This window comes from Ursus americanus, chromosome 6 (genome assembly GCF_024610735.1).
Source record: "Ursus americanus isolate L20-20 chromosome 6, mUrsAme1.1.p, whole genome shotgun sequence".
Lineage (NCBI taxonomy): Eukaryota > Metazoa > Chordata > Mammalia > Carnivora > Ursidae > Ursus > Ursus americanus.
The window spans coordinates 23,539,204-23,567,155 of NC_142132.1; the positions used below are offsets into that span (position 1 = coordinate 23,539,204).

Consider the following 27,952-nt stretch of genomic DNA (forward strand, 5'->3'; position numbering starts at 1 on the left):
TCTCCAGGTCTAGCACATGTTCGTCATATCTTTTCAAACAGGCTGTGTTTGAGTGGGTCTGCTGTGCCTTGGTGTCTGGAGCACAGTGGCCACCCCTCAATACTTAGTGAATAACTAGCATCCCGCCACTCTTGCCCCCACACAGCATGCTCCTTTACTGAATGAACCTTGGTGAACACCAGTACCTTCCCTCCAATTTCAGCTCTGAGCCTGATGTTTAAAATTCACATTCTTTGCTCTCAGTTTACCTCTTCCTGAACATGTGAGCTAAGCACTGAATTTCTCTGAGCCTCAATGTCCACATCTGCCCAGTGATAACCACCTGATGTACCTGGTGGGGCTGTTGGGGGAAATCTATGAATAGAATTTGGGAAAGTGCTCAGATACCTGGAGCAAAAGAGGGTGTTGGACAGACACAGGTTGGTAAGAAGATACTTCTTACTCCCGGCAAGAAGTGTCCACTTTCTTCCAGGGATGCAGGACTTGCCTCTTGGTTTCATTGTTTTTTCCCCGGAGAGGCTGCCAGGTTCTCCCTGGCTCCTGTAAAAGATCAGCTAAATCACAGCCAATTGGTTCAAATACCTCATATCAAGAAAGAATTTCAAATGTAGTTTTGAGGATGCAGGAAAGCAGTGTTTTTACACCTGATTCCACATCTGAGGCACACCAAAAAGAGCTTTCCTTAAAGGGCTAATTTGGGGGCAAATACACTGAAGAGGCCCAAGTGTGCCAGCAGCACAGGATCTCAGCTAGAGAGCTGCTGCCTGAGATGGCAATAGTCCCTCTGGCTTGTCAATCATCTGGCCCTGTTCTCAGCCTTAAGTAATAAGAATGGTCACATTTCACAATGAATTAGGCTAGACTAGATGGTTCCTGCTAAGGAGATGTTGAAATAATAACATTTGAAAAGACAGTGGAAAAAAGATCAATGAAAGTGAGCAAATCTCATGCCTGCAAGCTGGGGACTGTCTCTCTCATACAAATTCCCATCGAGCTAGTGTTGGAAGGTACCATGCTGCCCAAGCACTGGCCTCCAGGAGAAGTGGAAGCTGGTGGACTCTTGTGAAAGGTGGAGGAAGTCAGGGATCACTCCCAGGAGGGTCCCCATTCTCTAGCTGCCCCATTGTGCCCATGCATCATTCCACCCCTTGCATCATCATCCTCCATAGACGCCTCAGAAGGTGTCTGCACACAGAAGGCTCTGACTTCAACCCAATCCCTATGTCCCCATAACTTGCAACAACTGGATTCTGATCAAAGCACTTCAGAGTCCGGGGAAGTCACTGCAATCACAACGGTGGTAAGATTATTGGGGACCGGGCACCTGGGTGGTTCAGTTGGTTAAGTGTCTGCCTTTGGCTCAGGTCATGATTCCAGGGTCCTGGGATCCAGTTCTGAGTAGGACTCCCTGCTCTGCAGGGAGTCTGCTTCTCCTTTTGCCCCTCTTCCCACTCGTTCTCTCTCTCTCCTCTTTCTCTCTCTCTTTTGCAAGTAAATAAAATCTTTAAAAAGAAAGATTATTGAGGGACCCTAAAATGCACTTGTTAATTCATCCACTTATTCATTTAATCATTCAGTACATAAATGCCATTAAATCCTTAGTGCAAGCACAAAACTGATAAACATATGGTACCCAAAGAACAAGATACACAAAGATCCTCCCTCATAGAACTTAAAAGCCATTTATGTGTTTACACACATACACAGGCATGTCTGTCTGTCTTAAGGGCAGATGAAGGTGGAGGAGGAAGTTACCAAAAAAAAAAAATGTCATTTTCATTAATATTTATTGTTTAACACATTGCAAGGGAAAACTACTTAGGGTTAAGACAGCATATGGCAAGGGGATCCCCCACGTGATCTGATGAGTTAAAGAAGGTGTGCTAGAAGAGCTGATCCTTAAGCTGTGACCGGAAAGATGCCTAGAAGTTTGGTTGTTCAAGTGTGGAGTGCAAGCACCTTCCAGGCAGATACACAAAAACCTTGAAGCAAGAAGGCACCAATGGATCAGAGAAACGTGGTCAGAATCGGTGGGCCAGAAATGAGGTCCCAGTCATGTGGTCAGTGTAGATGTTTGTAAGCCGTTCAATGAGTTTGGACTTTATCCTAAAGGCAATGGACAGCTTTCCATGGGTTTTGAGAAGAGTGGCATTACCATTCTCCATTTCAAGAACATCACTTTGGATAAGGTCAAATTCCTAAACACAACCTAAGAACCCTCACAGTATCAATCCCTTGACACCCAGCCATGCGCTCTTCCACGGCTCTTTGTTTTGTTTGTGTCCTTTGTCTTGAAATCAGTAATTTTTTTCAACAAATAATTACTGACTTACTACAATGTGACAATTTCCCTTTCAGGAGGAGTACTGAGGTCACAGTACTCAAGAAAAGGGTTTAAATTTGTGCTTGCTTTGAGCTTATATTCTATTACCTATTAATTGGCTTTCCACTGGTAAACTGCTATTGAAATTTCAAGACCTATTCAACTGACACTTTTTTGTGTGCATGAAGTCTTTATTTTCTTTTACGCATATCCCGGTTACACAACTAGGGTTCTTTGATGATTGGTGTATCTCCCTCCCCCAACACACTGGCCAGTGTTCCTTGAAGGTGAAAAGAATTGTATTTATCTCTTTAATTCCCTCTAAAAGAGTCTGAAACATATTAGAAGCTTATTACACAATTTTTAATAATGAACTATGTATTATTCAGAGCTCTCCAGAGAAACAGAACCAATAAGATATGTATATAGAGTTGAGCCTTGAATAATGCAGGGGTTAAGGGCATTAAACTTCTGCACAGTTAAAAATCTGTATATTACTTTTGACTCCCCCAAAACTTAACTATTAGTAGTCTACTGTTGACTAGAAGTCTTACCATTAACATAACATCAATTAATACATATCGTGTATGTTATATGTACTATATACTGTATTCTTATAATAAAGTCAACTAGAGAAAAAAATCGTAAGAAAGAGAAAATACATTTATAGTACTGTACTGTATTTATTGAAAAAAAAATCCATGTATAAGTGGACCTGTGCAGTTCAAACCTGTGTTGTTCAAAGGTCAACTGTGTGTGTGTGTGTGTGTGTGTGTGTGTGTGTGTGTACATAAATATATATAGACAGAGAGAAAAAAGAATTTACTATAAGCAATTGGCTTACACAGTTATGGAGGATGACAAGTCCCAAGATCTGTAGGGTAAGTCAGAAAGCTAAGAAACCCAGGAGAGCTGACAGAGTAGTTCTAGGCTTCAAACCCAAGAAGAGAGGATTTTTTAGTTGGAGTTAAATGCCAGAAAAAGCCATATCCCAGTTCAAAGGCAGCCAGGAGGGGTGAATTCTCTTTTGCTCATGGAAAGGTCAACCTTTTTGTTCTATTCATACTTTTAACTGATGGGATAAGTCCCACCCACATTAGGGAGGGAACTCTGCTTTACAAGGTCTACCAATTTCAATGTTAGTATTATCCCAAAACACCCTCACAGAAACATGCAGAACAATGTTTGACCAAATAGCTGGGTACCCTGCAGCCATATCAAGCTGACATATAAAATTAAATATCCTAAACTGATAAATATTTAAATCCTCCAAAAGAAGGTAACAAGATAAGCCAATAAAACCTTAGTGAGAATGAGCTAGCTTTTCTTCCTCCCTGACCACAGCTGAGCTGCAATCAGGGTTAACCATGAGGAGAAAAATACAGCAGCCAAACAGCCTATACGATGAGTGAGTTTTTGGTTAAATGGCAAGAGTAAGCACGCTTATCCCCAAATGGGCCCCTTGCCCTCACAGTGCTTAGGGGATAAATCAAGTTTTTTGAACTCCTACTTCAACCCATGTCATTGTCATCCCACGAGGGAAAATCACTGGTTAGCTCTACTGGGTCACCTGGTTTTAAAGTTGTTTTCAAATCTAAGGCAGAGACAGAAATTGCCTCTTGGCAATCTTTTCAGGGCTCACACTTGTGGCTTTCTGAAGAACCCTGACAACATCTGGATCGTTTTCATACTAAAACAATCATTCAGAGAAACTCTGAATTTAATAAAAAGTTAAAAACAGGCAGCCTGAATTGCTTATACTTGGTTGGACAACTGTTTCCAAACTCATCTTACTTTCATGAAAGGACAAATAACTGTCTGTCCCAAATCCCATGTAAGACAATTATGCTCTACTCTTGTTCCTTTTCTACTTACTAGCATTTAACGTATTTTGATAAAGAAGGTAGAAGGGGGCAGAAGCTTTGCCTGCTCTTGCGGAGTCTTAGTGTGGAGGAAAGGAAAATAGGAGTGCTATCTCGTCTTTTCAGTAAATGGTTTGGCCCTGAGGTCAATCTCCCTCATATCCATGTGACCAGCTAAACTCCATCTGAAGCTGAGAAAAAAATTATTACCATTTAAGATTAGATGAACACAGAAAATAAACTGTAGCCTTAGACTTGCTAGGGAATGCCTGGTCATGCAGAGGTTGGTGTACATGGGATATTGTTCAAAGTAATGCCCAAGAGAAGCAGGCAGTGAGTTCAAAGAGGCCCCATACAAGAAGATGCAGGATAAATCACATTACCGGATGAGGAGAAAGCTAAAAAGAGGGGCCAGCATGTGTCTTTCGTGCAAAAGCTGGGAACACCTGACGTTAGGACCATATATATCTTCACTGCCCGAGACTCTAGGACCATGTAAGGTTTGACTGTGATGGGAAGCCACGTCTGGTTTAATCAATTCAGACAAACTATACAACCTTCCTGAACGTGTGTACCTTTGCCTTACGGAATTCAGAATTCAGTACTTTAACTCCTTGATGGCCATATCAGAGGAAGTCCTAGAAAAGAGGAAGGTTTTCTTTTTATAGCCGGTGACTGAGGATAGGAAATAATTTGCAAAAGTTAGCTCATGTTAGAGATTCTCATGAACAAAGATGGTGGTATTCCCAGTATTTCATATACTTCCCAGAATTTGTAAGAAAACATCTTAATCTCCTGGCAGAGTATTCTGGGTAAAATGAGAGAGTCATCTGTATGTAACATTTATTTAATGCACAAACTTTACAAATACAGGAATTTCTGATTTGTCCATCTAGAACAGTCTCTACCACATAGGTACCAACAATTTCTTTAACTTGTATTATTATTATTATTTTTTTTTTACAGTATAACTTTATAAAGGTCTTGCCAGGACCCTAAACCCTTGGGATTTCTCTCTCACTGCATCTCTGTTACCTATGTATCTCTGTACACACACACATGTAGATGTGTGTGGACATCCATACACACATCACTTGCATATGCGTATTTGCAATCCATGTATATCTATGTATTTACCAAATCTTTTGTATTTTAGAAATAATATTTATACTATAATACTTGCTTTAAATATCCAGAACTTAGGCTACACACACAGTATTGCTATGTATCAACCAAATGATGAAGCTTTAGACTCTAAGCATCAATAATAATACGCTGTATCTTAAATACTGTCTATACTTGTGCAGCTACACTTGCATATAATATTGCTAAGTCATAATAAAGTGATTAACAATAGAAGTCTGTTTAGGAACTTTAATTAGAAATTTGGTTGGTGAGACAATCCTGTAGAGGGTGTACTTTAAGAAAATGGGAAGAAATTATGGACAAAACTCAAATTGTAACCTTATATCCTGAGCAACAGACTCTACGGGAAATCCTTGCTCACATTTTATAACAGAACTGCCCAGAGAAACCTTGCCATAACACAGGTTCACATCTACAAACATCAGTTACTAACGCAATATACCCCTTGGGAGGATCAGAGCAGCTCTTCCGAGGGCTTGATATCCTATCTTTCCATTTTCAATCACAGAGCTCTGAGACCCAACCCAGCACCTAAAACATAGCAGATGCTCAAAAAGGAGTGTTCAGTCTTTAAAAGACAAGTTCACCACCCTTAGAGTTAGGAGAAAATATTTCCCTGGCAATTTAGGAAATTCAGAGAGAATTAAAGAAGAGAATTTAAAATCACTCTTTCTTGCACTTGTCCTAAATGTTTTAAAGGCATTCTTCTGGAACCACTCAGGTTTTCTATTATAAACCTCTTTTTAATAATGAGGACACTGGGAACCCTGGACTTTTTCTCTAGACAAGTCCTGTAGACATGAGATCCTTGCAGGGCTTCTGCTAAATTTGGTAAAAAGAAGATTTTTAGGATTTCAACATTTTAAAAAGAAGCAGAAGGAGCGATTCAATCTTAGAAATGAAGAAATGAAGATCCAGCATGGCTAGCTACCAGACAGGTAAGCCATGGATTGTACAGAATCCTACACCTGGGATGCCTAAACCTGGGATGAAACTTTTTTCCATTTGTTTTGTCTGTTTTCCCCAATGTGTGCACCAGTTTTCATCACAGCTGAGTATTTTGTGTCACTCGGAAAGTCCAGAGGACTGGCCAGTCAACACTTTGGAAGTGAGAATGGATGTAGAGAGGTGGGTCATGGCAAAGTAGTCAAGTTGGGGGCCAGATTATGACATGTGGACAAAACTGCACATCTGCAGTCGTAACAGATTTTTTTAACTGAAACTCTCGGGAAAAGGTAAAGCACAGAACTAGCCATTTGCCCTGTATTTGCCTCCTCTTCAAAGCCTGTAAGTCTCATCCTGGAAAAGACTGATTCAAACTATAAAGACATTCATGAACTCAATTTTTCAAAGAACAGCAGTGTTCCCTAGGGGAAGAAGACCATGCTCTTCCCCCAAGCCAGCACAGAAACATTCTGTGAGCCCCTCTATGCCAAATCCACAACACAAAAGATTTCCTTAATCTTGTGCAGCAGACCCACTTCATTCTGTTCAGCGAAGATGAAGGTGTACAATGTTCTAGTCACTTCAAAGTGTGGGAGGCAAGGGTGGTATTGGCTGGTGGAGGGTTACCGTGACCATCCTCCCACATCCCCCTACAAATCCATGAGCACACAAACACACATAGGTGATCAGCTTTTTAGGAATTAGAATTAGATAGACTTTTAAAAAATAGTACCAACTTATTAAAATTTTCTTTACTATTCAGAAACTACTTTGGGGATTTTTACAACTTTAAGATGATCTATTCTCAGTTTAAAGGAACAGAGAAAAATGTTCACAGCAAATTAATCTGAAGTAGAATGACAACTCTGTGTGGTGTGTGTGTGTGTGCGTGTGTGTGTGTGTGTGTGTGGCATAGACTCCAGGAGTTTCCCTTAAAATATTCTTTTATTTCAGTATGTTGCCTGTTTTATTTGCTGTCTTTGTCCCTGTGCCTCGCCCCTTACTGGACCATTGTGGAAAGGAAGAAGACATGTCTAAAGACTGAAGCTTTCTGTTTGTTGGATTTTGGATAAATGGAAATTTGTTAGAGTATCTTAAATACTGTTAGAAGCAACTGGTCACTTAGGACCCTAGCTTCTCAGATGCTATCAGTAGCTTTCTGAACTGGTGGGGACAAGAACACATATTTCCACTTTACAGATGAGGAAACCAGGGACCAGATTGGAATGCTTTGGGGTTCCCCGGAAAAACCCATGGCCTCAGTGGAGAAAGAACCCAGGTCTCAGGCTCCTACAGGCCACAGCAAAGTAAGTACTCACGTCATGATTTGGGTCTCCACTCCTGCCTCCACCAGAGCCCCGTCAACAAAGAGAGGAACCGAAGTGAAGCCATACTTGTCCCAGGAGTGGCCCTCGTCAAAACTCACCCTGGGTTAGAAACAAGTACAGGGGAGAGACAGCTGAAAATCAAACCACACTCCTTTGCAACCATTTTTCAGGTTATTAAATTCTCTGTATCTCACTTTCTGGCAGTTTGAATTATCAATAGACATTCATCTTCAACATCTCCCCATATTATTATGAGATTTGATCAAAACTGCATTTCCTGGCCCAGGCAGAGACAGCACCAGAGCTGCAGAAATATTTCAACATATTAGAATCAAACAACAACAACAAAAAAACCCAACCCAAGCAGGAGGGTTTAGTGGATGGAGTGTCACATTTCAAGTACTCAGAATGCAACCCGAGGTTCAATTTACAGCACAATCAATTCAGTCCTTGGAGTTTCTGACACAGATAAATTGAGTAGTGCAGGGTGTACCCTATGGGAGGGGAGGTGTGTGTCTTTCAGTTCAAACTTTTAAAAACAAGCCATTTCCTATTTGTTCAGAATGAATGTTAGGATCATTTTCCCTCCCCAGTGCCACTTTCTGGAGCTTTTAGAGATGAGTGCTGAGTGTCTAAGATGAACTGGGCAAAACTGTGCCATCTTTCATCCAATGGTTGGAAAAGGTCCGGCCCTTTGTGGTTATAGCACCTGAAACTCTTTAAAGGGAAGGTTACTAGTGGAGGAGACTGGGGTAATTTTGAGTGCTTGCTTTTTCCCTTTCTTGATATTATCAAGTACCTGGCCCTCCTTCTTCCCCAAGGCAGCTTTATTTGCTTCATTCCCTATGACCCTTCATGGCTAAATTAATTCTTAATTCTTTCCTGACTCCATAACTCAGGATCTTCTGAGTTCAACTATAGGAACTCTGTAGGGTTCTCCTCTTATAATGCTGAGTGATGACTTCTTAATGGACTTTAAATCCACCAATTCAAAAATATAATCTTGGGCGTTCACTGATCATGTATGTCTGGTTCGCTGAATGACTCCTTAACACCACACACACATCTTTATTATAATATTATAATATCTCTTACCTGACATTATAAATATATATATGTGTGTGTGTGTGTGTGTTTATTTACTTAAATAAATATATGTCTGATTTTTCCACTGAACTGTGAATTTTTTTGAGGTCGAAGAATATACTATTAATTTTTGCATTCCTAGTACCTAGCAGAAAAATGGGCACCTAGTTGGCACTATATAAATGTTAAATGAATAAATTAATGAAAGAAATAAAGAACAATTTACCACACTCTTCCAATCCATCCATTTTTTTCAAGCATGCTTTATGCTGGCATCCATGAACTGGATGCGGAGTCTTTCTGCCCATTACTAGTCATCCTACTCTCTACATAATTACTTCTTTGTCTCTCTCACCCTCTCTGGTCTTTCTCTTTCTCTCTGTCTTATACTTCCTTAACATTTTTTTTTAAATTGTGGTATACCTAAGTCTATATTCACAAAAAAAGAAAATCAGACAAGTCTGACATTAAATTTTTATGAGTTCACAAATTATCAGTGTCTGTCTTAACTTTTCTGAAACAATTTTAGTGAGTTATTTTTGACATGTAAAAATTGTATGCATTTACAGTGTACAACTTGATATTTCGATATATGTATACATTGGGAAAAGAGCGCCACAATCTAGCTGGTCTTGCTCAAACAGGGGTGGCAGGGTGGGGGCAGGAGGGAGAAATGATTTCGGTTATGGAAGGGTTCAAAGTTTCAGTTATGGAAGAGGAATGAATTCTGGGGATCTAATGTACAATGTGATGATGACAGTTAATGATACTGTCTTGACTTTTAAGAACTTGGTCATTTCAGACTTTTTTTAATAGGCTGAAGGTTACGTAAACATCAAGCTGACCCAGAGAATGTTGGGCAGATCTGAACTGCTTTTCTTGAAAATGGGTTTCTTATTTCAAAAGGGAAAACAAAAGCATGATTGGGAATGGACTTCACCTTTCTTGCCATGGACCTGTTTGGTTCCTAAAATAATCGTAGTTGTTTTTGATTAAGCTGTGGCCACTAACTAGTTAACTAGAGAGAAGTCTAGGAGATAAAAAATCATTTGTTTAGTTTTCTGTTTGGGCGAGTTAGGATAAACTGATTATTGTATTGATAGGAAGAAGCCAAAGTGAGTTGAAGGCCTCTGTCCTTTCTTCTCAGAATTTCCTGACCACTGAAGGTCATTATTAACACTAGCAGAGTAAACAGCAGTGGGTGCTACCAGCATCCTGGGGAAGGAGGAGCCTTCATGCCACTACCATTGAGAACAAGGCGAAGGTAGTCATTGTTACTTTGTACAACGTGAAGACAAAATACCACAGATTAGACAAGGAGGGACCATTACGGCCTTCTAGCTCTGAGATGGAGGTGCCAAGGAAAAGCCAAGCCCAAGTTGGAAAGAAAAAGTGGAAGATAAGTGCCCTGTTGTATGAACTGATTTCATATGGAAGGAGAAGCAGCATGGGTTAGATGGAAGAATGAGATAAGAAGAAAAACTAAAAAATGCCAAAATCCAGGTGGGAAAGCTAGCACATACAATAACTGAAGTCCAAGGAAGCCATTTATAATCCATGCTTAGAAGCATAAGCAAAGGGACAGCCCTACAGAGCCAGGGCGAGGAATGGATCCTGTGGTTTTCATTTATGGTCAACGTACCACTTGGAAGCTCAGGATTGTGCCATGCAGGAGACTTTATGAGATCAGTAATTTCTAACACTTGAATATTGTGAGCTGAGGTAATTTTTAAAAACAAAACAAAACAAAACTCTCTAAACAAACTCCAGAAAATACGACCTGAGAAGAGTTAATCTCTTAGGTATCAGAAATTTGGTGCTGGACGGTCTGTCTTTTGTGAGAGCTAGTCTTTTTTGATTGCTAGGAGTTTTCTTTAATGCTCTGAAGTAACTATAGTGAATGGTATCCCCAGGGGATGTACCTTCTTTCCCCCACTCTGTTCAAAAGCTCCTTAATGGCCAAGACAAAGGAATTGGGAATAATTTATTAGGTTCACAGATGAAAGTGAAATTGGTAGGATTGCCACTACTCAGACAGATATAAAGTTCCAACGGACCTCCAAATAGTGGCAAGACAGGACTACAAAATAAAAATAAAATAAATTTCCTTTGTCAAATATTTATCGATGCCTCCTATATGCCTAGTCTGGCAGTGGCCTGTGTTCAAAGGATCTAGCGGTAAACAGGAAAGGGAAGGGCCTAGCTTAAGTAGAACTTACATTCTAACTTGAGGAGACAAACAAAATTCAGACAAATGAATTCAAAAATATGAGTTGTAGGACACCTGGGTGGCTCAGTCAGTTAAGTGTCTGCCTTCGGCTCAGGTCATGATCCCAGGGTGCTGGGATCAAGTCCTACATCAGGCTCCCTGCTCAGCTGGGAGTCTGCTTCTCTCTCTGCCTGCCACTCCCCTGCTTTGTGGTCTCTTTCTCTCTGACAAATAAATAAATAAAATCTTTAAAAAATATTTATAAAAAATATAAATTGTAAAAAATATGAGTTATAAATACATGTCATGAAGACAATTAAAACAGAGTGATGTGACAGAGTGACTGCAATAGGTACTTTGTATTGAAAATTTAAGAAAGTCCTCTTTTAAGAGGTGACATTTAAACTGAGATCTGAATGTGAATAAGGAACAAACTATGCAAAGACCCAGGTGAGAGCCATTCCAGAGGGAAGATCTAGTGTGAAAGGAAGCTGATGTGTGGGAAGGACAGAAAGATGGTCAGTGGTTGTAGATTAGTGGGAAGGTAGATTAGAAGGAAATGGAGTCAGAAAATAAGGCTGGGCAGACTATGAAAGACCTTGTTTCCAGCTGAAATGAGAGAGATATGATTAAATTTAAACTTTAAAACATGATTTTCATTTCTTTATGGTGAATGGATTGTCAAGACTCAAAGTGGATACAAGGAGATGAGCTGGGGGAAAGAGTAACAGTTGTGAGAGACCAGGTAAGAAAAGGGGCCTGAATAAAGGTTATGGTAGTTTAAAAAGAAAGAGATGGAAAGGATATTTTTAGAGGTGAAGTCAATAGGATTTGGTGATAGAATGTATACAGGTTGCTTGAGCAAAAGAAAGAAATCATGGACAACATATATTTTTGCGGTCAAGAAGTTGAGATGGGAAAATGGGAAGAACAGGAGAAGTAAAGCTTTTTGCTTGTTTTTATTTGGTCCACTTCAAGGTTTAGATGATTTTTCACAAATTCCATGTTGTGACACACTGTCAAGGAGACCTTTAGATGGATGGATCCAAATTTCCAGGCAGTAATCAAAGTTGGGAATATAGATTTGGAAGTCGCTTAAAAGGTAGGACCAACTTAAAGCAGAATGTTTATTTAGAAAAAAAAAAAAAAAAGCCCCACAGACAGAGAAAGGAAAAGAGTAACTAATGATAAGCTCAAGCAGAAAACAACTGGGGTCACTGCCAATCATAAGTATTTTCTAGAAATGACACTATTGTGAGAGGTAATCAAGCCACTGTGAGTCTAGTATGTGTTCACAGATAACATGCATAATAGAAGAAATTATCCTTCCACTAAATCCTAAATACTATGTTTACTTAAAATCATTGTAGAGAAACTGACAATCAATGTGATTAAAGATAAAAAAACAGGTTGTTCTAGAAACAGGTTATATGAATTGAAGATAGCTTAGGGAAAAGAAGAATAGAGCTGAATTAATTACCATTGCCTTTTAATTTTTTTAGTAAGAAAGTTGTAGTTAAATAAAAACATACCTATTTTTTGACTACTGAAAAGGGGAAATGTCTGTGAAAGAAATCAATCATTGGATACATAAAAATATTAATTAAAAATACAGATAAAATAAGGGCGCCTGGGTGGCTCAGTCGTTAAGCGTCTGCCTTTGGCTCGGGGCGTGATCCCGGCATTCTGGGATCGAGCCCCGCATCAGGCTTCTCTGCTGGGAGCCTGCTTCTTCCTCTCCCACTCCCCCTGCTTGTGTTCCTTTTCTTGCTGGCTGTCTCTCTCTGTCAAATAAATAAATAAAATCTTTAAAAAAATAAATAAATACAGATAAAATAAAGGAGAAAATATTTCCATTCTCATAACTGTTCTAAAGAAAGCAGTCAAATATTTTTTAACAAGAATTTAAACTACCAAGTATTTTTTTCTTGTTCACTTTTACAACCCAGCCCTTAAACTAATGCTGGATAGATAGTATATGCTCAATGAATGTGTGAGGAATGAATGCATAAATGCCATAAAATCTGTCTTGAGTTGCATATCTGAACATTTTCCAGAACTTAGAAAGGTTAGACAAAGAGATCTCTTGAGGTCCTTTCCAGCTCTGTGATTCTAAAAATCATGTGCAATCCTGGATCAGACTTATTCAGCATAGCTCTGGGCAGCAGAACAGATACTGATGGACATTAATTACAAGTAGATTCACTATCACTCAGCATAGAAAGAATCTTTTAACAGCTAAAACCATTATACAAGATGGGAACTCTCTGTCTTGGGTATATAAGAGTTGTTCAGCGCTGTGGCATTGTGGGGAAGTAGGGTGATCCTCTGGGGTGTCCTAGAGGTATCTGCTACACTAGGTGTGAAACCAAACTACATATTCTCTAAGACCCTTCCTTATTCCAGCATCTATGATTTTATGATATTGAGATGAGATCCACCAGCAGGAACAGACTCTTCCAAGAAGAACCCAGTCCTCCCCAGAAGTCTCTAGCACAGAAACAGAGCTATAATGGTCACTGAGAATCAGTGACCTCCCTTTGGTCAGGTGCATTGCTCCATCTTATTTGATCACAAACACATGAGATGGTGGCAGTTTAGCGACCCATAAGTTCTTCACGATAGCACTTTTCAGAGGCATATATTGGTTAGGACTATTGTTTGCATGGAAATGTGCCTCTGGATGAGACTCCAGTGCTCACGATCATTTATAGAAAAACAAAGGAACACAAAAGGCCAGGTGATGTTTCATTTCCTGTTTCCAAGAACACCCTATTGAAAGGAGATGCTGCAGCTTGTCAGGGCTAAGCACAGTAGGACCCCCGTCTACCTGCCAATTAGTAGCTCTGTCTATTGTGAGTTTTCATTAGAGCACTGCATTCCATAGGGCTCCATTATTCATTTCACCCTAATGCATCCATGGTCTAAAGATTATACTGGGTGGAGGGCTTACCTGAAACAGCACTTAGGTTCTAATCTCTATGCATCCAAATGTACACGGTCACAAATAGATGGGTTCATTTGTATGCTGTTTTGTCTTCATGCATATCTAGCTACCTATCATTTCAATTTATGGGAAACAGCATGCCTTATTAGTCTAGCTGACGTTTCCCCAGCTTTTCAATTATGACTCCTCTTTTCTCTGAAAGACAACGTAGCTATTATTTAAATTTGAGAACCACTATACCCTTTGTAAGAGTGGGTAGGCCGGTGTGGGGGTTTTTTTCTATGCAAATATATGTACATCTGTGTATAAAATAATGTCATTTTGAGGCCTACACAGAAAAAGCAATGAACTGATAACTCTTCTTTCACTTAAAATGAGCTATTTGTTTACCTTGAAGGTTGTGACTTAATTAGAAGCTACTGGTGATGAAGAAACTGCTTGAGTTTCACAAGCTTGCAATTCATATGCACGAGACAAAAATCAGACAAGAATCTCATAAGGAAACACTGGTGATAATGGGATGGCCAAGTCCTTCCAAAACACTCACTTAGTCTTTGAAAGAGAAGTGTGAAGGAGAATTCTGGAATGGGTCATTTCTCGTTGTGTTCTAACACATGTCCTCAAGAGCTGGCATTTAACCATTGCAGAAATTATTTCAGAGAATGGTGTTCACAGGTAGGCAAGTAAGCAGAAATCATGGGTGGTGTTCAAGGAAACATTTGTAGCATTTATGACAAATGGCAGTGTCAACATCCTGTAAATGGAGAAAATTCTATCTCAAAAGCTTAGTGTGAAAATCATGTTAATACTTTGTAAGTTGGAGTACGCAAACACAAGGAGGGTGATAATATAATATTATAAGACGAAGCCGAATGGGAATGCACCTATTTTTTTCTGAGATTTGCAAACATTTTCTACCAACAAAAGAGATATTTCATGGAGCAAAGGAAAATTCAAACTTTGTACTGATGACTTTGAGAGGCACGATTTTATCCTACTTACATATCCCTGAGAGAATATTAAACTATTTTACCAGCTTGGATGGTTTCCCTCCAGAAATCCCCAGACAAATGCTCCTTTTGGAAGTGATTGGGTCTTGGGTGAGAAACTATTACAAAACAGTCTGAATGGTCAGGTATAAGGATGGAAGATGAACCAAAACCAAAACTCTCTAGTCCCTCGTTCCACACCAGATGTACTCGCTTCTCCTATCCCCAAAAGGAAATAACATCACCAAATTCCTCTTTTCCTTAGAATAAGGAAACTTTTGTGTAAAAGGCTCTAGAAATCAACCACTAAGTATTAGGTTCCTACAATAATGAAGGAGAAAGAGCAAGAGGGTGATGATCAAGTGTGAGATGGAGTTGCCACCCCCTTCGCTCAAGACGTAAGTCGAAGAAATCTGCTCAGCTATACCTGTCTGCAGGACATTTACCCATTTTCTTATTGAGACATCATTGGAAGTTCTTAGAACACCATGATAGGGACTAAAAAATGTTGCCTTTCTTGGTTAAAAAACAAATAAAGAACTGAACTTGTTTTAATAGTCAAGTAATCCTTTCTGAGAGTGTAAGCATTATTCAGTCTTCAATAGAGAAGCTCTTCTTCCACAAGGAGGCAGATCTTTGCAGTAGAAGGAATTACCTAGAGGCTCAACCTGGCATTTAAGTTCTTCTGCATCCTACCCACCCTAACTTACTCCCATTTTTTATTCCAATCAAATATATTTTCTGAACATTCCCTACTTTTCCTGAATCTCAGGCTTTGGTCACAGTTTCTCTTCCCTTGGCTTGCCTTTCATTAGTCTTCTGACTCATGGCATCCTTTTTTAAGAATTAACTCTCATGTCAGCAGCTACATGAAGACCCCCTTACACACTAGGCAGAACTCTATCCTGTGCTAAGATCCCAGCAATACACACAGCCAGCATGCTTTAGGAGGCTTTGCTTGGATTTCCGGTGATATGTGGACTGTCTAAACTCCTAATCTTGACTATGATCGCCTAGAGAGCTGGGGCCATGTGATAAGCCTCTGTGTACTCATTAAAGTATCTGGAAAATTCAGTTAAAACAGAAGAGCATCCATAACAGAGACCCAACTTCGTGCTGCCAGGTACTAGCTGTGTAGCCTTGAGCAAAGAATTTAATATGTCTGCATTTCAATGCCATTATAAACATGTGATAAAAAGAGTACCCACATACATAGGGTTGTTTAAAGAACTAACTTAGATAATTCATGTAAAGGATTTAGAACGATGCCTGGAATATAATTCCTCAAAACCTCCTGACTATCATTAGCATTGAGTAATTCTACTCTTCTGGTTCCACCCAAAACGTATATAATCAGTAATAAAAGGATGATAAAGAATTACAATGGGAACTTGTACATGCTCATGCTTGAGTTCGTAGAGTACTTTTCCTTACGAATGGCTCCATGCATCTTTTCAAAATTTAATCTCATAATTTCTCTGTATGAAGACAGAGCAGTAGATAAAACCACTGGACTTTATGTTAGCTCAAGCTCTAAGAAACTGATGGTATTTGACCATTTCTGACCAACAAAAATGGCAAGGTGATACAGTTTAACTAAAAAACTGAGAGAAACCTTTATAAGTCCTTGCCAAGGTAACTGAAACTTGAATTTGGCACCTGGAAGTCCTATGTCTTTTCCTGATTACAATCTGATGCTTCCCAGTAAAACTCTGACATTAAAAGAGTTAGTCTCCCGAAATCACGGATCTGGAAATTAAGCCAGAGTCCAGCCTCCAGCTCATGGCTCATCCCAACAACTGCACTCTAGATAGCATACCTTCTACTGCCAAATATTCACTCTCAAATATTCACTTTGCTGCATCTGAAGCCTGAAATTCTTCCCCTTCAGCATATAAACACACATGATACTTATTTATCCCCTGCCAAAAGCCAAAACAAACAACAGAATCATCATCTCCAACATCATCATCATCATCATCATCATCATCATCATCAAAATATATTCTCACAGATCTTTGTGCTCACCGGAGGGTCTTGCATATACACATTCAACCTCATTCCATAATCGACTTTATTGAGAGTTATCTACACTGTCTTCACTTCACTCCATTGCTTATCATTCATTCATTCATTCATTCATTCATTCATTCATTCATCATTCATAAATCTATTCTAATTTACTTTTCAATCCCACTTCTCTTTTGAAACTACTCTAACACAGATCACCAATGACCTCCTTTACTCCTCTATATTCCTTAATCCTAGATTGTTTTTTCATTCCATAACTAATTTGGTCTGATTATAGAATTTGGTGCTATTGATCACCCCTTTCTTCAGCATCCATGAAAATATTTCTCCTGTGTTTTATCATTTTGTCTACTTCTTCTTGGTCTGTTCCAAATTTATTTTCTGCTCTGTGTGTTGGTATTCAACAATGTTCCATAGGAGTCTCTGGTTCCTCTGGCCCACTCTTCTGAGGCATTGAGCCCACTGCCATGGCTTTACCTACCATCTAATGGCTAATGACTCCAAATCTAGAGTGTCAGCCCAGACCTCTGTCCTGACCTTCAGATGAATATGTCTGAAAACTCATCATCTCTGTTTAGATATTCACAGACATATCAAACTCAGCTTATCTAGAACTGAATTTCATGTCTGCTACATGAACCCAATATTCTTGCAGCAATTTCCATTTCCTGTGTTTTGGATTCTTAATCTTGGCTATTTGAACTCACAGGTCATTCCTGGTCTGTTCTGCTTATCTGATCCCCCATTCCTACCATCCTGCTCTAATCATCATACTTCCCCATCTAAATTATCTGGCCTACCACTGCTACCTAAGAGTTGGATGATGGGATGTATATTAAATGGATGGATGAATAAATGGAAGAGGAAATGGGTAAATGGGTACAATGTCATGCAGAAAAACTTGTCCCAACACTTTCCACTAAAAAAATTGCTCATTAATAGGGTAGGGATCTGTCCTTACCACAAATGTCTGACTGGCAGAGGTGTGTGTTTCATGGCCACGAGGGCGCCACCCCAGTCTAGGAACCAGACATTGTACTCTTCATCAAAGATCTGGAACAACAACAACAACAACAATCATAGCAACACCTTACATTTGCATAGTGCTTGACAGTTTACAAAGTCTTTCACAAACATTGTTTCATCTAGGTTCTGAGCCTTCCAACATTCCTATCAGGTAGTTTGGCAAATACTACCATCCCCACTTAATAGATGAGGACATGGGCTCTGGAGAGAACAAATAATTCTCCCAAGGCCACTCAAATGGCATTTCCAGGGCTCCCTCCACTAGTACTGTGAACCAGTGAGCTACAAGAGTTGAGACAAGAAAATGCTCAGCTAGGTAACCCAAAAGAAAATATGACTTCAAAAATTCTTCCCCGTCTTTGCATCTGAGTAACTTACCACTCAGCTCCATTCTTTCTCATCTATGCAGACTTTTGCTAATTTACAAATGGTCTGATCTGTGTCTTACAGCATTGTTCATAAACTGTCTCAGAATGTAATGCCAATTTCTCTAGGCGTAATGGTATACATGATGACTGCGTTCTTAGACTGAGCCACCTCCTAGGTTTCAATTCAAGCTGGATGAGGGCCTAAGTTTGACCCTTGCAGACCTTCACTCTGAATGTACATTGGAACACAGTGCTTCCAAGGACCTAAGAGTTATTTATTCTTTGATTCATCCCTTTGTCCATTACTTATTCATCCATCCACTCATTCATTCACACATTCATTGATCCATCCATCTATCCATAGGCATTTCCTAACCACCTACTATGATGCCAGGCTCTGAGCTATGAGAACTTTGGATGTAATCCCACATGTATCAATGCTTCCATTATATGTAACTATCATATCTCCAACCTGAAATAGGAAAAAATCATCTCTCCAGCAGAAAACCAACCTCCTACTTTAGATCTTCTAGAGGAAAGCAGAATTGGACATTTCCTCTAGTTCTTAACCATTACTGGTGGTTCTTAACAGCCTAGATGGAGAGGTTGGGCTGGTAGATTAAGTGAACCATAGTAGAAAAGGTAAAGAGGCATAATTTTTTTTATTTATTTACATATTTAAAAGGGAAGGAATAGGATGAATGGGGTCTCCTGTACATATGCCCCCAGGGAACACCATAGAGAAAAAGTAAAAGGATTCTCAGGTCTAACCTCTCAATTGGTTTCCTTTCTTACATTTGCCTTTTAAGGAAATAAAATGTCTGTACTAATGGTAGTCTTAATGCAAAAAGGACCTCAGGGTCTATGGACTCTGGGCCTACGATGCCAGTGTTTTCTCTTCAGAGCTCAAAGGTGGGCTCTGTGATAAATCACATAATGGAGATGCTGGATTGAAGCCTGAGGATGAGGAGTACAAGATTCTCAGCATGGGGAAGAGAGAGACACCATTATATTTTCACTTTCCTATCACTCTGGCCATTGCTAACAGTTGTCCTGTCCAACACTGGAGTGGAAACTGGAATCCTTAGTTATTTGGAAAAAGAAAAAAGAAACCAAAGTAGTGACAACACAAGGAAGGAATGTTGCAGTGGCCACCCAGCCAGTGAGTTATTTCTTGAGTTGGAGGGACAATGGTTTGTTGTTGGGAGTTTCTGTACCAGAAGAGTTGATGTTCCAGTTTCCATCCTCATTTGACACTTAAAAGAGATTATCTCATATTCTGAAGATAAGTTCTTTATTATGTGTCTGCTCCCCATCTACCTAATTATGACCTCGTGGGTAGGAATTTTAACTTATTCTTTGTTGTATGCCTTACAGTACTTAAAATAGCTGGTTGCGTCTGGTGGGTCCTTGGCAAATTTTTCTTTTGATAGTGGTAGTGGTGACAGTGGTGGCAATGGGGTGGTGATGATGATGCTGGTTATGGTGATGACAGCTTCACTAAGGGATCCAAAGTTGGAACTTGTCCTACTAGATAGCTGATGGCGGCTGCTTCTGCATCAAGACGTTCAGTGTTCCTCCTTCATCTTCCTCAGGTGAAAACCTTCTCACCTTTAAGACTTAGTAAAATGTCAACTCTTGTTGTGAAATCTTTCCCAGTTTCCCCAAGTAGAATGAATTCCTCCCTTTTCTCTGCAGGCTAAAAATGCCACTAAAATAATACAATCAGGGGCACCTGGATGGCTCAGTCAGGTAAGCATCTGACTCTTGATTCCATCTCAGGTCATGATCTCAGGGTCGTGAGATCAAGCCCTGAGTAGGATTCTTTTACAGTTCTTAAGATTCTCTCCCTCTCCCTCTGCCCCTCCCCACTGCTCATGGGCACTCTCTCTCTTAAAAAAAAAATCACTCTAAACTATAGTCATTCATGAAGCTGTTTCTTCTACTTAATTTTGAACTCCTTGAGGAACGGGACTCCAGAATATTCAACTGCCTCCTCAGATTTGTACTTGACACCTAGCTGACATTGTATGAATCTGTATTGTTCAAGACAGTGGCCACATGAGACTATTTAAATTTAAATTGATTAAAATAAGATAAAAAATTCAGTTCCTCTGTCACACTAGCCACATTTCAAGTGTTCAATAGCCACGTGGGATGGCACAGACACAGAACATTTACATCCTTGCGGAAAGTTCTATTGGACAGTGTGCTACAAATGTTTGTAAAATCAAATTAATTTTTAATGTACTCAGGTATCTATTAAGCTGCTTCATACTTACTTAAGCCTGGGCCTACATAATATTTAACCCACCAGAGACTTCCACAAGCTTTGCGTTTTTAGTATTCTAAGCCGTTCATCTTGCAGATAAAGAAACAGATCCAGCAAAGTAAAGGATCTGCCCAGATCCCATGACACATTAATGACAGGAACCATTTCATCAGTTAGATCCCCAGAAACCAGCACAGTACTTAGCATCTGGTGGCTGTTCCATACTTAACTGCTGAATGAAAGAATGGAAAAAATGGGAAAGTTCCCATTCTTCCTATTCCTTACCCAATGCTTCCATTTTACTCCACTGCCCATCTGTCAGCAAAAATGGACCAAACTGAACAGCTGCTTCCATGTTTTTTTGCAATCATAATTATACTGAGCCTGAGAATCTATAGGAAAAAGAGATGTTGGCAGGACTTGCCCTAAATGCCTCTTCCCTGTCCCCAATTCTCCCAGTTACCTGTCTCCATGTGTTGCCTCCATCAGAAGAGATGAACACACCAATATCAGTGTATGAGAGCTCCGGGCCAATGTTGCCTGAAACATAAGCAGATCATTTGTAATTGCTTTCAGATTTGGGACTGGGGTGGGGAAGGCAGCAGAAAGTAAAGGTTTTCCAAGTTATGCTTAAAGCTGATGTGGAGCACACCTGGCTGGCTCAGTAGGAAGAGCATACGACTCTTAATCTTTGGGTCAGGAGTTTGAGCCCCCTGTTGGGTGTAGAGATTATTAAAAACAATGATTAATTAATTTTTAAAAATTCCTTTACAAATAAATAAAAATAAAGTTGATGTGTGTAGTGTTTTCTTGGTGTCATATCAAAAACCCAGCAAGAAGAAAAAAAAACAATATGGGAACCAAAGTAAATAATACAATAGGAATGCATCTTTTAAGACTCAAAGACTCACTACTAATGAACTTGGATCTCTTGAACTATTCATGCTGTTATCAATAGTCTCTTAAAATTGATTGTGATAGGTGCTCCCTGAAGGTAGCCAAGAGTGGAACAGTAGACATGCATGGAGAAGCTAGGTCTAAGGGCACCTTCCTCCTCATGTATAATTGTAGCCTAAGGAAAACCAGAGTGTGCTTGTGTGTGTGTGTGTGTGTGTGTGTGTGTGTGTGTGTGTTTGTGTGTGTCTGTATGTATACATTTGAGTGTGTATCCAACTTAAACATGTCCAGTTGTCTCTTGAGTACCAGGCAGTTGAATGACCCAATATTATCGACTATGTAACCGAGTTTACAGCATGCCCAGAATAAAATGACCATACTCAGCAGATCATGGCCATCAAGCATGGCAGGAGAAGAAGGCATCTGGTTTGTGCCACTCTTAACCCTCCATCCTATCACCCCTTCATTCTTTCTTCCCCATTCTTTTTCCTCCCCTTGCACATCATCACCTTGTGGTTATGCTCATTAAAAAAGGCAGTGATCAAGATTTTCTGGTCTACCTACATTGCCCAAGGTTCCCCAATGGGCACCCCCCACCTCAGAGCCCAGAACAGTGCCCCAAATGTAGTAGTTTATTGCTCAATAAATAATTGTGGAATGGATGAATGAGTCAACAAATGATTAAATCATGTTCCGATGTTGATGTGCATTTGGGGAGGTATCAAGAACCAGGAAAGTACCCTAAAGACGTAAGAATTTATCATTTTGGCTGATATTTTTTTCTTTAAAAATAGCAGGAAGGTAATGTTAGCTCCCACACATCTGTAGCCTAAATAAGAGCACAATAAAAATGCAATAATGAAAATGTTAATTGAGCTCCTGACATTTAATGCTTCAAAATGAGAAATTAAAGCCAGGCTACAGCTTGTCAAGCTCCCATCAGCACCAGGGCGCACACAGCTAGCCAACTTGTTTTGACACTCAGGCTTCCAAAAATAAACCCGGGGCTCACAGCTCAGGCAGTAGGTACGAGAGGAGCAGGGAAAGGCACAGTGAGCAGCTCTGTGGAGATCTCTCTGGAATCTGGAATTCAACTCTCCAGATACAGTTTTCGGAAGACACAGAAGAAGAAAGAAAAGAGTGATGGGGCAGAGAATGTCAACTCAAATCGTTCAGTGATGGCTGCCTGCTAAGAGGGATTCCAAAGCCAGATTTGATTTCAAAAGAACAGAGCATGGTGACCAATCAGTAATGTCTACCACAGTGGTAGAGAGCGAGAGACGGAGGCAAGAGCAGAGTCACCCTTGAGCTGGAATCTGCTGTCCCTGTCATGGCTTCTTAGGGTCTATCTCATCACCTTGTACTCTCTGTAGGAGCTGGTTCTGTCAACTTCCTAAGCCCCTCTTCCAAAGTTCCACCAGACTGATTTTGGAGGTTTTGTGGTGATGAGAATCCAAGGCTCACAGTGACGTCTGTTTTTGGAAATATCTTCTGTAAATTGAAAGGACCTCTGGATGAAATGCTGCTGACCACAGGAACCAGAAAGTTCATTCCCAGAGGAAGGGACAGAAAAGATGCATCCAGGATAGCTGGGTCTTAGAACACAGGCAGTCCCTAAGTGGCCCCATGGGGAATCTCTGATGGGAAGAATTTGGGTCCAGGTGTCAGAGAAGGAAGACTTGAAGAACATGCCTCACTGGCTGAAGTGAGACCGGGAGGCTCCCTGAAGTGGTATCTATTGGGCTGGAGGATGTAGCTGTTCCCCGCTGAAGTGGTGCAATGGGAGAGAGGAAGGAGAGGCTCCCAGAGGAACACAGAGATTCTCTCACCAATGGCTTAGCTGCTAAATCTTGGAGGTTCCACTGCCTTTTTTGGCAGTTTTTAACAACTTTTAAAAACTCACATTTCTTCTCAGGGTTACCTTTCTCTGCTCCTTACTTAAACACCAGTACAAAAAAAAAAAAAAAAAAAAGGCATAAAGAGAGGGAGTGGATTCTGGAGTCCTCTGGAGTAAGAGATGCTTCTCTCACCAGCCCAGATGCCCATTCAGGGGATTAACGGCTCGGCAAGGAGGAAGCAGACAGTGCCCAATGCGCCGCAGGGAGGCACGTGCCTCCGTGGAGCTTGCTCACAGGAAGCCTGGGAGGAGCCGGGGGTCGCGTGCCGCCGGCCCGTGAAGGGGCTCAGCACGAGGTCTGGTTGGACAGAAGAGAACTGGAGCCACAGTGAGTGTGGTGTGGGCCTGACATCTCTTCCTCTTCCTCATCCGTACACTGAGGCGAAGAGGCATCGCCTTTTCCGCATCGTAGAGCTGCCGCGCAGTCGACGCACAGAGAATGCTCCGCGCGCTGTGAGGCACTGTGACGATGGGAGGTCTTGACGCCTACCTTGAAAGCACAGTGGTGAGAATAATTAGAACCCTGGTGTACCTGTTGCCTAAAAGCAATCGTCAAACTCTCCAGACTGGAATTCCATCTGCCTTCTGAGACGTCCTCAACAAGAATTGGAGATGAATCCTTGCCGCCGCGCAGCTCTCCTGAGACCACACCTCAGAGTGAAGGGGAAGAGGCGGAGAGCAGTGGGAGTGGAGGGGAGAGAGCCCAGGGTCACAGACACCCAGAGGCAGGCGAAATGACTGGCTGTGGGAAAGGGCCCTGGAGAGACAGGCTCCATGCAGGCCACCGAAGACATCCTTGGCTGACTTCGTAATTGTTTTCCCGATAGCGAACAAGCTCCCAGGGAGAGCTGGCAAGCAGGGTCAGAAGCTGGGCATGAGGAGGCATGTGCCAGGGATCTAGGCCTGGCTTTCCTTCAGGATCTCTTCAGCTGTGTTACATCCCTCCCAGCGTCCCAGGGACATTTGTAAGGCAAGGAGCCATACAAAGTTATGAGTTACAGAGGGGAGAGTAAAAGGCATTAGTAAATTCTGATATATAGTTGACCCTTGAACAACATGAATTTGAACTTTGTGGGTCCACTTGTGATTTTTTTTCTGTAAATACAGTACAGCACTGTAAATGTATTTTCTCTTCCTCATGATTTTCTTAATAACATTTTCTTTCCACTAGTCTTCTTTATTGTAAGAATACAGTATACAATACATACAACATACAAAATACGTGTTAATTGACTATATTATTGGTAGGGCTTCTGTCAATAATAGGTTATTAGTAGTTAAGTTTTGGGGACTCAATTGTTATATGTGGATTTTAGACTACAGGGGAATTGGCACCCTTAACCCCCACATTGTTCAAGGGTCAAGCATCTATTGACAAAAAACCTTCAAAAACAAATCTTTAATGTGTTGTTCATGTTTGTTAATTTATAAAGACTTAACATTCAACTAATTTAGGGGCACATGATGGTCTCAGGTAATATCTACAGCTAGTCCCACCTCACTACTCTCTGAGCACTCTGCTGGATCTTGTGGACACACTCTTCTATCTCTAATTTTTACAAACTCCCACAAGGTAGGAAAAAACGAAACCTGTTTTATAAATGAGGAAAACGAAGCCCAGTGGTTGAAGAACAAGCCAAATTTACAAGGCTAGTGTCAGAGCTCCGCTCCTAAAGCAGGACACCGGGGTTCCTGAGTATATTCATTCAGTCAGCGTAGGCCTAGGGTATGCATATGATTTACGGATTCTGTTGAAGGAGATGCAAAAATCATAGTCTTCTGATACAAGAAGATCAGGGTTAAATGCCTATAATATTACTGATGATAAGAGCTAACATGTATTGAGCTATATTCAATATGTCCCAGGAACTGTCCGAGCACCTTAAATCCATTTCTCCATTTAATCCTTCAATTCTGTTACGTCAATACTGTCAACCCCGCTTGCCAATGAAAACACTGAAGTTCAGAGTGGTTAAGTGCCATAGGACAATGCCTGGCTACATAATTGGCATATTAAATAATACTAACTTTCATTATTGATTACTGCTTTCTTTTCTTTTTTTTTTCTTTTCTTTTTTTTTTTTCCGATTGCTGTTTTCCATGTTGCTTCTACTCCAGCCAGCGTGTCCAGTAGGCCTTGAGGAGAGACAAACAGTGTTGCAGTCCCTGAGTTGGGAGGTCCAACCCACAAGGATTAGGGAGTATGGGGATAGGTCTCCAAGCCAGAACAGCAACAGAGCCAACCCTCATTTCTTGCTAGCCTCAGCTAAAGTCTATCCTGAAGCCAGTGGTGTTCAATATAGCGATTCAATCCTTACGGGGTAGACAGAAATGGCCTGGAATGCTCGAGGCATTCTGATTCACGTGGTCAGTCACTGATGGTGTTTCAAAGTTCCTGCAACTGGGGGCATGGAGAAGGAAGTCCTGTCTAGGAGAGCAGTGACTCCAGGAGCCAGAGCTTCAGGTTGACAAGACAAGGCAGAATGTACCATCTCAGGAAGTCACTGTGAATTTATCTGCTTTCATTAAAGAAAAGCCTAACACCAGAGCTCTAACCTCAGAGATTAGAAGCCTGCCCTGCTTTATGCCATCAATGTATTCCTGAAAGGTACATGTAAATCAAATGCATGCTAATCAGAGCACATTCCCCAGAGACTTTCATTTTCATTTCAGAGCTGCTTTATCTTTATTTCTGATTGATGTTCAGTGGACAGTGGTTTCAACAATGCAACCTTAGGTTTTTCTGCCCTTTCCCCCAGGCTCTCGGCCAAGTGGTTAATCATGTGTAAACAAACCTTTGCATGCACCAGAGACCTCCTGATTAAAAACAGCTCTGGGGTGAAAGCCTTTGCAAAGAATCCTCTGTGTAAAGAGAAAGCTACCCCAACTTATATTTGGTGAGCTGGCAAGTTCATATATCAAAGGTGTCTTAGAGTGAGAATTCCCTATGACAAACAAGCTTTCTGATCGGTTTACTTTGAGAGGAACTCTGGCCTCTTGTTAAGCACAGGGGACAGCTCCGTGACGGTGTGGGATGCAAGTAACCTAGAAGGTACAAGTGTCTGGAGCTCTTTTCCTGGGTCAAAAGACTGACTCTGGGGTTCCATGACCCTGACTATTTTCTGGGGAGAGAAAATCACTTTTTCTCCCATCACTTTCACCCAAACACTCAAATGAGTCCAAAGAGATGATAAACATATTCCAGAAGCTGTCAAGGGAGGAAGAAGCACACGAAATGTCTTTCTCACCTGTAGCCACCACGAGTCCTGGGGCTGTCTCCTTGCTAGAGATTCTTCCAGAAGAATATGGATTTTCAGAGATCTGCAAGTGCAGGTGTAAGGAGCAGAAGGGCTAAAATGGAGAAGAAAACAGCTTCATTCCAGCAAACTTCTGACACACACCCCTCTGCCCCACCAGAAATAAGGCTTCCAGAAAGAGCTGCACACTAAGATTTGGGCAGGAGACATTTCTGCCTGAGGCAGCCCGTATGCTCACGTCAGAAGCTGCCCCCATCACAACTGTAGGCCTCCCCTCGCTTCCTCATCCCTGTCCCATCCATCAAGGTCCAGTCCACGGTAAGCCTTATGAAGCCTCCCTGACCATTCCTTCCCACAGAACAATCCTGACCTTCTGTTTCCGATCTTGACCATCACATCCTCCTGCTTTTTAGAGCTGTAGGCAGCCACCGGGAGGGAGGCAGAGGGGAAGCTAAGTGAAGCAGTCTCCAGGCCCTCTACCCTCTTCTTCAACCATATTGTTTCTGTTTCTTCTTTATTATTTGATTCCTGTTTATAATGTTACTTGAATTTTACCTAAAATGTTTGAAGTCACTGTCTAAAACTAACCGAAATGTATTTACTCATTTACCCTTATTTAGGGGTTCTTAAAAAGGGTGAGGGATTTAAAGAGAGGTAGCCTATATAATAAATAAAAATAAGAGAATGATGAAATTGGGGAAAGGAAAAAATTAGGTTAAGAAAATAAGATAAAGCCATGCATAAGGCCTAGGAAAAAAAGAAAATTCACACTATGACAAGCTCCTAGTGGTGGGTGCCCATTTGTCTCTGATCTTCCTGGCACCGCAGCAGAAAACAGGGTGTTATATTGAAATCTACAAAAAAGGAAAGGGCCCTATCTGCCCCATATCACCAGTTTTTAGCATAATGTCTACAAAGTGGTAAGTTGGTAATAAACCTTTTTAACAACGGCAAAAGGCAACTTTTTGCTAAGAACAAACATAACCATTTGTGGGGCTTTGGAAGAGTTTCTCACTTAGGGTCATGAATTTCACTGTTAACAATCTGTCTTCTCTTCCCACCTAGAGTTGCCACTGAGGGCAGAGAAAACTTCTTATACATCATGCCCTCCATAGTGCCCAGTATTCCATACACCTGACACCCTGGGAATGCTGATAGATTAACCATTGTCCCATGTGGACCCACCAGCCTGACCTCTCCTGGGCTTGTAAGGCAACGTTTGCTTACTTTGACATCTATCAAACAAACTGTATCATACCAGTATCAGTTAGCAGGCATGTTTCTACTCCTGAGCTCTGTCCGGGACCCCGGAACACAGGCACCGTCTCTTAAACATGTCTCTATCTTACTAGGAGTCGGAGCACATACT

General features: G+C 40.9%; 1 protein-coding gene across 5 annotated transcripts in view; it reads right to left on the bottom strand.

Annotated features, from left to right (window-relative positions):
• Positions 1-27,952, bottom strand: part of SORCS3 (sortilin related VPS10 domain containing receptor 3) — a 692,468-nt gene that overhangs the window by 67,081 nt on the left and 597,435 nt on the right. For all 5 annotated transcript variants that reach the window (XM_087862727.1, XM_087862725.1, XM_087862726.1 and 2 more), the window contains 4 exons: positions 26,575-26,677; positions 20,996-21,072; positions 17,828-17,919; positions 7,596-7,703 (listed from right to left, as the gene is read on the bottom strand). In XM_087862727.1, coding sequence (XP_087718853.1) covers positions 7,596-7,703; positions 17,828-17,919; positions 20,996-21,072; positions 26,575-26,677 — 380 coding nt within the window. The remainder of the gene's footprint in view (positions 1-7,595; positions 7,704-17,827; positions 17,920-20,995; positions 21,073-26,574; positions 26,678-27,952) is intronic.